Consider the following 14,496-nt stretch of genomic DNA (forward strand, 5'->3'; position numbering starts at 1 on the left):
TTTCTCACACCTATTAGCATGACTACATTTTTTTTAACAACTGATTATCGATTTATTAAAAAGATTGATTTAGGCATCAGCAATGGTGACTTCCACCTCGACTCCTGGCTCAATACTGATGGAAGTGATCTGCTTGACAATTTCAGAAGGGCTGTGCAGGTCAATGAGTCGCTTGTGGATCCTCATTTGGAATCGATCCCAAGTCTTAGAACCTTCACCACAAGGAGTTTTCCTTGTAGTTATTCTCAGAGTCTTGGTAGGCATCCGAACTGGTCCTTTCACTTTGAGATTCTTTTCCTTCACGCCTCTGATCAAGTCAGCACACACCTTCTCCAGAGACCTCACGCTGCGGCTGGTGAGGGTGATCCTAATCCGGTGAATGGCCACCTCTGGCTCCACGGGAGTCTTGCTGGTGTCTTTCAAGGCCATGGCTGCGGCGCGGCTTCCTGACCGACTTGTTCCTCGGCTAGAGTGAACAGCGGTGAGTCAGGAACAAGACCGGGGGGCACTCAGCTCCGCTGCAGCAGTGACCACGTCTTCCTCAAAGAGGACTACATTTTTTTAAATGCCCAGAAAATAGCAAGTGTTTGCATTAATGTAAAGAAATTGGAACCCTGTGCACTGTTGGTGGGCATCCCAGATGGATCAGCAGGTAAAGAATCCACATGAAATGCAGGAGACACAGGAGACTCAGGTTCAATCCCAGGGTCGGGAAGACCCCCCTGGAGAAGAAAATGGCAACCCACTCCAGTATTCTTGCTTGGAAAATCCCATAGACAGAGGAGCCTGGCAAGCTACAGTACATGGGGTCGCAAAGAGTTGGACACAACTGAGCACATCGCACATTAGGCATTAGGCAGGCACTGTTGGTAAGAATGTAAAATGGTGCAGCCACTATGGAAAGTGGTATGGCAGTTCCTCAAACAATGAAATGAAATTATCATATGACTCAGCAGTTCCATTCCTGGGTATCACCCAAAAGAATTGAAGAGATATTGTGCACCCATGTTCAGAACTGCATTGTCCACAATAGGCAAAAGGTGGAACCAACCCAAATGTCCATCAACAGATGACTGGATAAACAAAGTGTGATCCATCCATACAATGGAATATTTATTCAGCTTTAAAAAGGAAGGAAATTCTGACACATGCTAAAACATGGATGAAACGTGAGGACAAAATGCTGAGTGAAAGAAGCCAGACACAAAAGGATAAATACTATATGATTCCACTTATATGAGGTCCTTAGAGGAGTCAGATTCAAAGGGACAAAGTAGAATGGTGGGTGCCAGGGGCTGGGAAAGGGGGAGTGGAGAGTTAGTGGTTAATGGTGATAGAGTTCCAATTCTACAAGATGAAGAAAGAGTTCTTGGAGACAGATGGTGGTGACAGTTACACAACAGTGTGAATGTACTTATCACTAATGAACTGTAGGGGCCTCGATGGCAGTTCAGTGGTAAAGAGTCCGCCTGCCAGTGTAGAAGACATGGGTTAAATCCCTGATCAGGGAAGATACCCCACACCACGGAGCAACTAAGCCTGTGTGCCACAGCTGTTGAGCCTGTGCTCTAGAGTCCGGGAGTCAGCATTTCTGAAGCCCTAGAGCCCTAGAGCCCATGCTCTACAAGAGAAGTCACTGCAGTGGGAAGCCCAAGGACCACAACTAGAGAGAACTAGAGAGGAGTCCTTGCTCACTGCGACTAGAGAAAGGCTGCACGCAGCAATGAATGCAGCACAGCCAAAAATAAATGAGTAAATTTTTTTTAAAAACCTAGTCAACTATACACTTAAAAATAGTGAAGAGGGACTTCCCTGGTTGCCCAATGGTTAAGACCCCATGCTCTCCATGCAGGGGTGCAAGTTTGATCCCTGGTCAGGGAACTCAGGTCCTGCATGCCTCGGCCAAAAAAAAAAAAAAAAAAAATAGTGACGATGACACATTTTGTATTGTATATACTTTGCCACAATTTAAATTTTTTTAAACCAGTGAGTATTCCATCTGAACCCTGAGACAAGTGTCCCCCAGGTTTCTTGGCCCTCCTCTTGAGAATTCGGAAGCAAATGGACCCTGGGTGTAAATGCTGACTTTGCCTCTCATTCAATGGGTGGCCCTGGGCAGGTGACTCCCCTGGTGTCATCTTCTACCAAGCAGGACTAGCAATAAAGTGCTGAAACCAGGTCCTCTGGACTGTTTCATTTCACTTGGAATACTTGTTGTGGTTTTGGGTTCAATAACCACCTTGGAATGCCAGGCTCCAGGCAAAGTTTTTTAATTAAAGTTTGCTCGGCAGCCTCATGATATGGAGTCACTCAGAATATCCCCAGTTTCATGAGACAGAGGGGAGGAGTGGAGAAAGGCAGGAATATAGTCTGGGGCCATCCAACCCGGTCTATGCCGGTCTTTAGAACTTCTTCTAGGAAAAGGGAAACTGAAAAGAGAAATCCTGGACCCTCAGAAGAGATCCCTTTGAGTCAGTGCAGAGGCTACTCAATATTTTTTCAAATCAGTTCCTCCTTTCTGCTTCCTCTGTACTGGATTTTTGAAGCAATGTTGGAATACCTGCAAAAGAATATCTGAAAGTAGATAACAGTGATGGTTGCACAAGATTATGAATCCACCCAAACCCACAGAATTGTGCACTTAAACAAGACAAGGTTTATGGCAAATAAATGATATCTCAATTAAAAAAAAAATTTTGGAGTCTATCTGCAGAGGACGAGGGTTCGACCTCTTGTCAGGGGACTAAGATCCCCATCATGCTGCACATGATCCCCACATGCATGTGGTGGACGTCCCCAGTGGCTCAGATGGTAAAGAATCTGCATGCAATGCAGGAGACCCGGGTTCCATCCTGGGTTGGGAAGATTCCCCTGGAGAAGGGAATGCCTACCCACTCCAGTATTCTTGCCTGGAAAATCCCATGGATAAAGGAGCCTGACAGGCTACAGCCCATAAGATCTCAAAGAGTTGGACATGACTGGACAACTAACACTTCCATTTTCATCCCGGTAATTTCATCTCACGTGACCTGAATTCTGATTTTTTAATTAGTTTTTATTGGAAAAATAAAAATGATGTAGGAGATGCAGGTTCAATTTCTACGTCTGAAAGATCCCCTGGAGAAAGAAACAGCAACCCACTAGAATATTCTTGCCTGGGAAATTCCATGGACAGAGGAGCCTGGCAGGCTGCAGTCCAAGGGATCACAAAAGAGTCAGATACAAATTAGCGACTAAATAACAACACAGTTGGTTTACATGTTGTGTTTACATGTTGTGTTAGTTTTTGCCACACTTCAGAGTGAATCAGTTATACATATACACATTCTTTTTTATTTTTTAATTTTTTTCCCATTCTTTTTTAGATTCTATTTCCATAAAGGTTGGTATGGGCTTCCTGAGGCACAGTGATGAAGAATCCACCTGCCAAAGCAAGAGACCCAGGTTAGATCCCTGAGTCGGAAAGATCCCCTGGAGATGGAAACAGCTCCAGTATTCTTGCCTGAAAAATTCCAAAGACAGAGGAGCCTGGTGGGCTACAGTTCACAGGGTCACAAAAAGTCGGACACAGCTGAGCAACTAAGCACATAGGTCATTAAACGGCATTGAATACAGTTTCCTATGTCGATTTTTAAATTAAATTAAATTTTAAAAATAATAGGTGAGGGACTTCTCTGGTGGTCCAGTGGTTGAGAATCCATCTTCCAGTGCAGGGGACTTGGGTTTGATCCTGGTCAGGGAACTAGATCCCTCATGCCACAGCTAAAAGATCCCATGTGCCACAACTAAGACCTGGTGAAGCCAGACAAAATAAATAGATAAATAAACATTGGGCTTCCCAGGTGGCGCTACTGGTAAAGAACCCATTTGCCAATGCAGGAGACATAAGAGACGTGGGTTTGATCCCTGGGTCGGGAAGATCCCCTGGAGGATGGCATGGCAAACCACTCCAGTATTCTTGCCTGGAGAATCCCATGGACAGAGGAGCCTGTCAGGCTACAGTCCATAGGGTCGCACAGAATCAGATATGACTGAAGCAAATTAGCACACACAGACAAATAAACATTTTAAATAAAATAAGAAAGAGTAGATGAAATACACATGTGCAAAAGGTCTTTAACCAGGAGGCTCACCCAAGGATTAGATCAATCAATTTCCTTCACCTCTGGCTTCCAGTTGCGTTGGGTTCTGCCAGTGGGAGGCATAAGCAGGAGGTCAGGGGGTGGGAGGGGAAAGACCAGGGCGTTTGTCCCTTCCGTGCAGAGTCCCTGTGGATTCGAAGCATCTGTCCATCTCAGGCCCTGACTCCAGTTTCTGAGGACCACTCCCTTCTTTTGCCCCTTTCAGCTAAAGATAGTGATGGGACCCCATGGTTGGCAGGAGGAAGGCACTGTGTTATCCTCCATTAGGCTCCTGACCCCTGGCCCTTCTTTTAACCATTGTGCCTGTCCCCATCACTCCCTAAATTACCCACTGTGAGTGTGCTATCTTTCCATCTGGGACGCTGACTGATGCAAAAATCCATGCACTTGACAAGGCAGAGGAGCAAAGTGCGTACACAGTAGCCTACCGTCAGACTCTACCATTAGAACGTTATCAGTCTTGGCTGCCTGCCTCACCCCAAAGGTCTCCTCTGTCCTGAATCTTATGATTTTCCAATATTTCCTTTTTTTATTAAAAAAAAAAAAAAGAACTCCAATTTTTTTTTTTTTTTTTTTAGGACTTCCAAAGTGGTACAGTGATTAAGGATCCACCTTCCAATTCAAGTGACCTATTCGATCCCTGGTTGGGGAACTAAGATCCCACATGCCTTGGAGCAACCCGCAACTACTGAGCCCGGGCACTCTGGAGTCCATGAGCCACAAGTCAAGAAAAGCCTACCTGCCACCACTGAGACTCAACACAGCCTAGTTAATGTAGAAACCTCCTTTAGAACGCTCCTCAATATTCTGTGATGACCTCTATGGGAAAAGTATCTGCAAAAGAATGGATATATGTGTATATATAGCTGAATCACTTTGCTGTATAGAAGAAACTAACATAACATTGTAAAGCAGCTATACTCCAACACAGACTAAAACCTGTATTTATAAAATGTTTCTAAAACTCCCTTAAGTAAATTATTTTAAAAGACACAATTACCTCCTTACCAAGAAGGAAGAGCCATCACACCCAGGATGAATGAAGCCTGAACTTGATTTTTATTTGCAGGTGGGGCGGACAGTATTCCAAACGCCATTCACATAGATTTTTTTTTTTTTTGGATGCTCTCTGTCTTCATTGCAGCTCACAGGCTTTCTCTAGTTGGAGCGAGCAGGGGTTACTCTTCATTCCGGTGCGCAAGCGTCTCATTGCGGTGGCTTTCTTGTTGCAGAGCATGGGCTCTAGGCACATGGCTTCAGTAGTCGTGGAGCACGGGCTTAGCTGCCCTGCGGCATGTGGGATCTTCCCAGACCTGTGTCCTCTGCACTGGCAGGCAGACTGCTGACCACTGAACCACCAGGGAAGTCTCCGTATAGACTCTTGGCACAAGAACACACCAGACCTTCTCTCCCAGCTTCCCTTGCAGTTTGAGGGCGAGCACATGACCTTGATCCCATTCTGCAGATGCACAGGATTTAGAATGGAGAGCTGCCCACCCAGAGGAATGATCAGCAAGAGGAGGGGGCAGAAGGGATGCAAGCATGGCATCACCAGTGTTGGCAACAAAAGCCAGAGCTGTTGGCTGGTTCCAGGGGGTGATTAAACTGTGGTCTTAGCTGCTGTCCTGCCCTCACTTCATCCTTTTCCATCTTCTAAGGCTGGTGATCCCATGAGGCCCCAGTATCCACCCAAGAAATTCCTCTGCAGCTTAAATCACCCTGAGTCAGTTTCTGTTGCAAATCAGGAAGAATCATCATCAATCCAGATAGCAACTTCAAAACACCTTCTTGGCTTCCAGCCTAGTCCAACCACCAAGATTACTCACCTAGAATATTGCCCCAGCCTCTTCCCCTTCTGTATTTTCCTCCCTACAATATATTTTCCAGACAACAGCCCAGAGGATCCTTAAAAATATCTTTCAAATAGTTAAAACAAACAAAAAATAAATAAGTAAATGTTTAAAAAAACAGTTAAAACATTCACAGTGCTTTTCAAAATAAAAAAATGCAAAAGAACACACATAAAAATAAAAATAAAAAATACATATTAAGAAATATTTTTAAGCAATTCTCTTATCCTCCTCATTACTCAACTGCCCAGTTTCTGATTCCCCACCCCTGCCTGTTATAACTTTCATGAGTTATTTATCCAGATTTTCTTTCTGAATATACAAGGGAAAAAAACACCTGATGAATGGATAAGTGAACTGTGGTATATACATACAAAGGAATAGTATTCAGTCTTAAAAAGGAAGGGACTTCTCTGGTGGTCCAAGGGTAAGGCATCTGCCTTTTAATGCAGGGTACATGGGTTTGAGCCCGTGTCGGGGAACTAAGATCCCACGTGCCACCAGGCAACTAAGCCTGCATGATGCAATTAGAGAAGCCCAAGCACTGCAACAAAGACCCAGAGCAAGCAAGATTAAAAAAAAAAAAGGGAAGGAAATCCTGACCTGTGCTACAACACAAATGAACCTTGAAGACATTACACAGATGAACCTTGAAGACATTATGCCAATAATATAAGCCAGATGCAAAAGAACAAATATATTGCATGATTCTATTTATATGAGGTACCTAGAATATGTAAATTCATAACAGGAAGTAAAATAGTGGTTCAAAGAGTCTGGGGAATGGGAATGGAGAGTGAGGGTTTAATGGGGACAGAGTTTCAGTTTGGAAAGATAAAAAGAGTTCTGGAGATGGATGGTGGTGGTGGGTCAACAACAATATGAATGTACCTAATGCCTGTGAACTGTACACTCGAAAATGGTCAAAATGGTAAATTTTGCGTTGTGTGTATTCTACCACAACTTTAAAAATAAGGGGGCTTCCCTGGTGGCTCAGTGATTGGGACTGTGCCCTACCAAGGCAGAGGGGCATGTGTTCCAATCCTGGTCGGGGAACTAAGATTCCACATGCTGCAAGGGTGCAGCCAAAAATAATACAAAAAGTTTTTTTTAGTTTTTAAAAATAAAATCCTCAAATACTGCCTACATTTACAAAATAAACAAAAATAAATGTGTAGCATTTTAGTGGAGAAAACGAATATACACTTTAAAAACTTTTTCACAAAAAGCAACATACTATACACATAAGAGTGAAGAGTGAAGTGAAGGGATCTTTCCTTGAGTATGTCCTGGGAGTTTTTCCACATCAGCTGGAGCAGACTTCCTCATTCTTTGATTCAGCCGTAATATATTCCGTTGTATAGATGGAGGATAATTTATGCAACTGGTCCTGGAGTTCATGAAGAATCTTAGGGGTTCCCTCCAATCTTTGGCTATGATAGAAATGGCTGCAATGAATAACCGTGTGTTTATACACCGTTTCACGCATGTGCAAGCCTTTCTATCATGGGACTTCTTGGCCAAAGAAGCTAAACATTTGTAATCTTTATGAACATCATCAAATTCATCTCCATGGGGGAGGACTGAAGTCCACATATTAATATGCTCACTTTTCAACAGCTCAACCGTATTGAGCAGCATTTTGCCAATCTAACATGTAAAAATTGGTATCTCACATTCCTCTTATTTTAACTTGCATTGCTCTTATTAAGAGCGAGGCCCAGTGTCTTTTAACACATTAAAGAGCCCTTGTGTTTCATTTTTTGTGGACATTCTGACTACACCATTTGCTCAATTTTTTCCCTATGGGATTTGCATACATAAATTTATATTTATATTTTTATTATTAATTCTTAGAAACTCTTTACATATTATAGCCATTAAGGGGTCTATAATATGAAGTACAGTTATGCTTTCCCAGGTTTTTTTTTTAACTTTTCTGTGGTGGTATTTGGCCCTTTTTTTTTTTTTTTTCTTAATGAAGGTGCACTTGTTTATTTATTTATTTATTTTTACTACATTGGGTCTTCATTGCTGTCCTGGGTCTTTCTCTAGTTGTGGTGAGCACAGGTTTCTCTCTAGGTTCGGTGCATGGGCTTCTCATTGCAGTGGTTTCTCTTGTTACAGAGCACGGGCTCCAGGGCACGCAGGCTCACTAGTTGTGGCACTTGGGTTTAGTTGCCCTGCAGCATGGGGAATCTTCCTGGACCAGGGATGGAGCCCATGTCCCCTGCACTGGCAGGCAATTTTTAACCACTGGACCACCGGGGAAGTCCTGGCCTTATTTTTATGCTGTGGAATTATTCACCTTCTTGTTACTTTTGGATTTCAAGTCATAGTAACAAAGGGCATCCTCAGACTAATTTGCTAACACAGAAAGAAAATGCCCCTCCCTTCTTTAAAATTCTCCACTGGTTCCTTCTCTTAGATTCAAATCCACAATGATGAGGCTTCCTACATGCTAATCTCTGAATATTCATCTCAAATTACCTCCATCACTCTCCCCATCACTCACTCCAGTCCCAGAACACAGGCCTCCTTGCTATTTCTTAAATCTCCACACACACTTCCACCTCAGGGCCTTTGCACTTGCTGTTTCCTCTGCCTAGAACACTTTTCCCAAATATCCACAAGTCTCCCTCCTTGATCTCATATAGGGACTCAGAGGGGCCCCTCCCTGATCACCACAAGATGGCACAAGCAGGTTCATTGTGGACCTTGGACCTGCTTTATTTCTCATCACCGGACATATTTGTTTCTTGCCCATCTCCACCCATTAGAACATCATCTCCGTGAGGAGGAGACTGTGTGCTCAATTGCATCACCAGCACCTATGGCACATGGTTGCTTGTTCAGTTGCTAAGTCACGTCTGACTCTTTGTGACCCCATGGACTGTAGCACGCCAGGCTTCTCTGTCCTTCACTATCTCCCAGAGTTTGCTCAAAATCATATCCATTGAGTCAGTGGTGCTACACAACCATCTCATCCTCTGTTGCCTTCTTCTCCTCCTGCCCTCAATCTTTCCCAGCATCAGGGTCTTTTTCAAAGAGTGGGCTCTTCCCATCAGGTGGCCAAAGTATTGGAGCTTTGGCCAGTATCAGCTTCAGTATCAGTCTTTCTAATGGATATTAAGGGTTGATTTCCTTTAGGGTGGACTGATTTTATTACCTTGCTGTCCAGGGAACTCTCGAGAGTCTTCTCCAGCACCACAGTTGAAAAGCATCAATTCTTTGGTGCACAGTCTTCTTTATGGTCCAACTCTCACATCCATATATGACTACTGGAAAAACCATAACTTTGACATGATAGAATCCCAAATATCTGATAAATGAATGAATGAATGGGAAATTTTTTAATAATTTTTTTTGCCACACCCCAGGGCATGTGGAACTTCCCCAATCAGGGATTGAACCCTTGCTCCTTACATTGTAAGTGTGGAATCTCAACCACTGGACCACGAAGCCAAGACCCTGAATGAGTATATTAACACATCAAAATGAGACTTTCCTTGGCCTAATAAGAAAGATTTAAAAATATTTTTCTGCTTCCCAAAGCACCATGCTGCATCTCCCTTCCAGGTCTTTGCTCAGACTGTTCACCCTGAAACAAAGCCATCTTCTCCCTCCCACCCTTAATCTTTCACCTGATTAGTCTGAGACTCTCTGGGAAAAAAAAAAGAAAAGTCTTAGTCATTCAGTCTTGTCCAACTCTTTGAGACTCCATGGACTGCAGCCCACTAGGCTCCTCTGCCCATGGAGTTCTCCAGGCAAGAATCCTGGAGTGGGTAGCCATTCCCATCTCCAGGGGATCTTCCCAACACAGGGATTGAATCCAGGTCTCCTGATTTACAGACAAATTCTTTACTGTCTGAGCCACCATGGAAGACCTGAGATTCTCTGATTTCAGCCTAAATACCACTTCCTCCAGGAAGCCTTCCTTGACTCCTCAGACTAAATCAGTTAGCAGGCTCCTCTGGGCTCTCACATCTGCTTATTTATTAGTTCTTCCTGACCCAGCTGTGAGCTCTGTGGGGACACATATTATTGAAATTCCATGGTGCTTTCAGACCCAGTAATCAACCCCAAATGTGATTGCTAAATTATTCTTTCTCCTCTGTTGGCAATAAGCTTCCCTTGAAAACTCTGACAGCCTTCAGAGACCGCCTTTGACCAGCAGAGAAAGCATGCGATTCCCTTAGGGACCAGGAAGCAAAAAGCAAAGCCAGTTCTTGAAGCTCCAAGAAAGCCAAGAAATGGCCCAAGGAGCCTGGGCTAGGACTGGAAGTGACTAAACTGGCCACATCCTGGCCGTTCCCTCCACACTAAGAAGCTCCTGACTCCCCCTACCTGAGCAGGCAACCGGACCTCTCTGAGCCTCAGTTTCCTCATCGGTAGAATGGAGCAGTTGGTGGGAAGTCCCACCAAGGGCAGGAACTTCGTAGGTGTACTACACATGACAGCGATCTGTTGTTATGTTGCTGTGGGTGTTATTCCCTGCCTCCTGGGTCCTTCCCGGCCTTTCCCGGGAAGCCTCGGGCTGGAAGCCCAGGCGGAGGGGGGCGAAAACAGAGGCCACAAATCCGTGCAAAGCCGCCCCTCCCGCCCCGGCCTCCTTTCTGCAAGCCCGGTGTCCCAGGGAGGGAGCGGGAAGGAGGGCGGAATCTGAGCGGCGGCAGCAGCAGCTGCTCTGGGCTGGCCGCCAAAGTCCCCTCCCTCCGCCGCTGACATTCCTGCGGGAGGAGGCCGAGCGCTACTCAGCGTCTGGCCGGAGGTTCGCTGGCGCCCCCTCGTGGCCAAGTTCAAGAGGTTGGACTTGATCCCTGGGGCTGCCGAAGACCTGGGTGGAGCCCTTGGCTGCTCTCCCCAGCTCCTACCCTTCTCGGGCTCCCTTCGTTTCGTTTTTTAATTGAAGCAGAGTTGATTTACAGTGTTGTTAGTTTCTGGTGTATAGCAAGGTGATTGAGCCATAGGCTTCAGATGGTAGAGAAGCTGCTTGTAATGCTGGAGACCCGGGTTGCATCCCTCGGTCGGGAAGATCCCGTGGGGGAGGAAGTGACAACCCCCTCCAGCATTCTTGCCGGGAGAATCCCATGGACAGAGGAGCCTGGCGGGCTACAGTCCATGGGGTCGCAAAGAGTCGGGCACCACTGAGAGACTGACTGTCACTTTCGTATATTCTTTCTCATATTCTTTTTCATTATTTCTAAGTCTTGATTGAGTTTGTTACAATATTGCTTCTATTTTGTTGGGTTTTGACCCCCAGGCATGTGAGATCTTAGCTCCTCGACCAGGAAAGTGAAAGAAAATTAAAGTCGCTCGGTCGTGTCCAACTCTGTGCCACTCCATGGACTATACAGTCCATGGAATTCTCCTGGCCAGAATACTGAAGTGGGTAAGCCTTTCCCTTCTCCTCGACCAGGGAAGAACCCAAACCCCCTGAATTGGAAAGCAAAGTCTTAACAATGGACCAACAAGGAAGTCCTCTCCATTATGATTTATCACGGTATATTGACTATAGTTCCCTATGCTATACAATAGGACCTCAATGTTTATCCATTTTATTGATATATATATATATATATATCCATAGTTATATATATATATGTATTGATATATATATGGTTACATATATATTGATATATATATAGCTGTTTGCATCTGCTAATTTGGGCTCTCTCTGAAATCCAGATTCCGAGGCGCAGTTCCGTCTCTCAACTTGCCGAGTGACCCTGAGTGAGTCACTTAACATCTCTGTGCTTCAGTTTCCTAGCTGCACAGTTTGGGGCAGGAGACTTCACTTAGTGTTTTTTTCACCTGCAAAATAGGCCAGTGATGGATCTTTAGATTGGTGAGAGGATTCAAAGAGTCCAGGTGAATGTGGCTATGGTAAATATCCACTCCAGGAGGGTGGTGGTTTCCATTCTGTTCACTGCTGTGTCCCCAGCACCTACAGCGAGGCTGGGCATGCAGTAGGTGCTCAAACTTATTTCACTTATTGAGCAAACACTTATCATTTTTCTTTTGGGGGACCCGGATTGGGGTGGGATGGAGGGGTTAGGTGGATGAGATATGAACTCCTGTTGTCACTCATTCAGTCAGCCCCCATTCTTACCTCCATCCATTAGTTCATTGGGTGGCAAGGCTATATCCCAAAGTAGTCTAAGTGCTTCCTGCCTCCTCTGCTGCTCACTGGTACTCAAGGGCAGTTTTTCCTTCCTGGACCGTTCCAAATCAAAATACTGATAAAAACTCAAGAGACTGCTGTAGGCCTGAGTGTGCTGCAAAGAGGCTTGGAGGCACCTACCTGGCAAAGATTCCCACTCAGGAGACAGAGGCATTGGCATGGAGGAAGGAGCCCAGTCTGGAGAGAAAGATGAGATTATATAAGCCTCTGCAGCCCCTCACCATTGGGTGTGCCCCATCCTGGACACGTGGGGTCCCCGGACATGGGTGGGGGAGATGTGAACACCTGGTGTAGGCATGAAGATGTGAGGTGGGAGAGCTCACTCCAGCCAAGGGAGAGCTGAACAAGACCAACAGAGGTTCCCTGAGATCCTGGGACAGAGGTAGAACATGCCACCCCAAATGGACACCAATGTCCTAGAACCTTCTAAATTAGGTCTCACCTGCATCCCTGATCCAGGCCGTAATTCCATTCTATTGATTCTTTGCTTCATAAGCGACTGTTTACCATAGACTTAAGGTAAGGGCATTACCCAACCCGCAGGGCTCACGTGCCTGATGTGGGGGAAGTCACCCACCATCTCTGGGCCTCAGTTTTCTCATCCATACAACGGGTGGTAATTCTTACTTCAGCATGACTCTGAGACTTTAGCAAGTGTACATCTGGCACGTAGTAGGTGCACAATAAGTGCCTGAGGAATAAATGACTACCTTCTTTGTGTCTGACACACTCAGTTTCCCAGCTCTCTAAAAAGCTAGAATCTACAAAGTGGGTACACAGCGAACCAAAGTCATGGGAAGCTATGAAATCTAAGGAGAAAATAAGTTCTCAGAGAGTATCCACTCCATGAAAGCAGAGACTTTGTCTATTATGGTCACTGCTATGTCCCCAGCATGCTAAGTAGGGCCAAGCTTATAGTAAATATTTGGTGAATCTTTGTAGCATAAATGTATATTATCATTGTTTGGGAAGGTCTGGGTCCCTCCTAGGCAAGACTCCCCAAGCCAGCAGTGTTGACCTCACCGAAGAAGGAGACTTATTTTTATTTATTTATACATTGATATTTATCTTTGGTTGCATTGGGCCTTCACTGCTGCAGGCGGGCTTTCTCTAGTTGTGGTGAGTGGGGGCTACTCTTTAGGTGTGGTGTGTGGGCTTCTCATTGCAGTGATGTCTCTTGTTGCAGAGCACAGGCTCTAGGGTGCGTGGGCTTCAGTACTTGACGATCCCAGGCTCAGTAGTTGTGGCTCGCAGGCTTCGTTGCTCCGTGGCATGGGGCATCTTCCAGGACCAGGGTTCAAACCTGTGTCCCCTGTATTGGCAGGCGATTCTTACTTATCCACTGTTCCACCAGGGAAGTCCAAACAGAGCATATTAGACAGCCAGTGAGAATGATTTCAGGTCACAGAAAGCCTTCTTCCAGGAATGCTTCGATCAGGATGTGTTTTCCTCCATGATTTAATGGCAACCCACTCCAGTATTCTTACCTGGAGAGTCCCATGGACAGAGGACACTGGTGGGCTACAGTCCATGGGGATCACACAGAGTCAGACACGACTGAGCGACTAACACACACAATCGCCTCCTGCAAGGAAGGAGAAAAGCCATGAGGTGCATGCAGAGTGAAAGTCGCTCAGAAGCCCAGTAAGAGGATTTGACCTGGGCATTTCCCAGAAGCTTCCACTACAGTGGGTCCCAAGGCCAGATGGCTAAATGCCTCATACGGCTGGTCACACCTGTGATTGGGAAATAAAAACATAATGCCTGCATTGCCCTCGTTAGAGCAGCTTCCCCAGAAACTCTTGCCGATTTCACAAGGGCAGAGGTGGAGACGTCCTGTTTCCTCCTACCCCTACCACCCAGGCCCAATCACGCCCGGAGTGTGTGCGTGCCCAGGGGTCACCTGGCCTGGGAGGTGACCTCCTTCCTGCCGTGGGAGGAGAGGGCTTCAGGATGAGATCCAGTGGCCGATGGGAAAGACAGCCCCCCCCCCCCACACTCTGCCCCCCAAGGTGGGGGTGGGGCCGGAATACATCTCAGCACAACTTGCCTCCGCCCTCGACCTTGCAGAGCACTGGTTGCAAAGGGCGGAGCAGCCCCCTCATCTTTCACCGGATTTATGGGAAGTTCCTCCCCTTGTTCGTTTAGATATTAACTCAACCAGGACAAGCCAAGGCAAACAGACCAGCGCTGAGGTGGACAAGAGGACACGCATCTTCCACCCACCGCCATGGACGTGCCCCGGGGCCTGGGGTTGCTTCTTCTCCTCCTGGGGATCCCGGTCACCCAGGCTGAGCCGCTGTGAGTCAGAACTGAGGGG

The 14,496-nt window shown here is 46.0% G+C and overlaps 2 protein-coding genes across 4 annotated transcripts in view; one reads left to right on the top strand and one right to left on the bottom strand.

Annotated features, from left to right (window-relative positions):
* Window positions 1-27: 27 nt before the first annotated feature.
* Window positions 28-14,382, bottom strand: LOC122699479 (40S ribosomal protein S20-like). Its single transcript, XM_043911444.1, has 2 exons — window positions 14,378-14,382; window positions 28-454 (listed from the first exon to the last, which is right to left on the bottom strand). The coding sequence occupies exon 2, from the start codon at window positions 427-429 to the stop codon at window positions 70-72; it is 360 nt and encodes a 119-aa protein (XP_043767379.1). The 5' UTR covers window positions 430-454; window positions 14,378-14,382; the 3' UTR covers window positions 28-69.
* LOC122699476 (complement C3-like) overlaps window positions 14,359-14,496 on the top strand; it is a 29,187-nt gene continuing 29,049 nt past the window's right edge. For all 3 annotated transcript variants that reach the window (XR_006342616.1, XM_043911440.1, XM_043911441.1), the window contains exon 1: window positions 14,359-14,477. Coding sequence is in view for 1 of the 3 variants with exons in the window: in XM_043911440.1 (XP_043767375.1) it covers window positions 14,407-14,477 (71 nt within the window). In the remaining 2 variants the exon portion in view is untranslated. The remainder of the gene's footprint in view (window positions 14,478-14,496) is intronic.

This window comes from Cervus elaphus, chromosome 9 (assembly GCF_910594005.1).
Source record: "Cervus elaphus chromosome 9, mCerEla1.1, whole genome shotgun sequence".
NCBI lineage: Eukaryota > Metazoa > Chordata > Mammalia > Artiodactyla > Cervidae > Cervus > Cervus elaphus.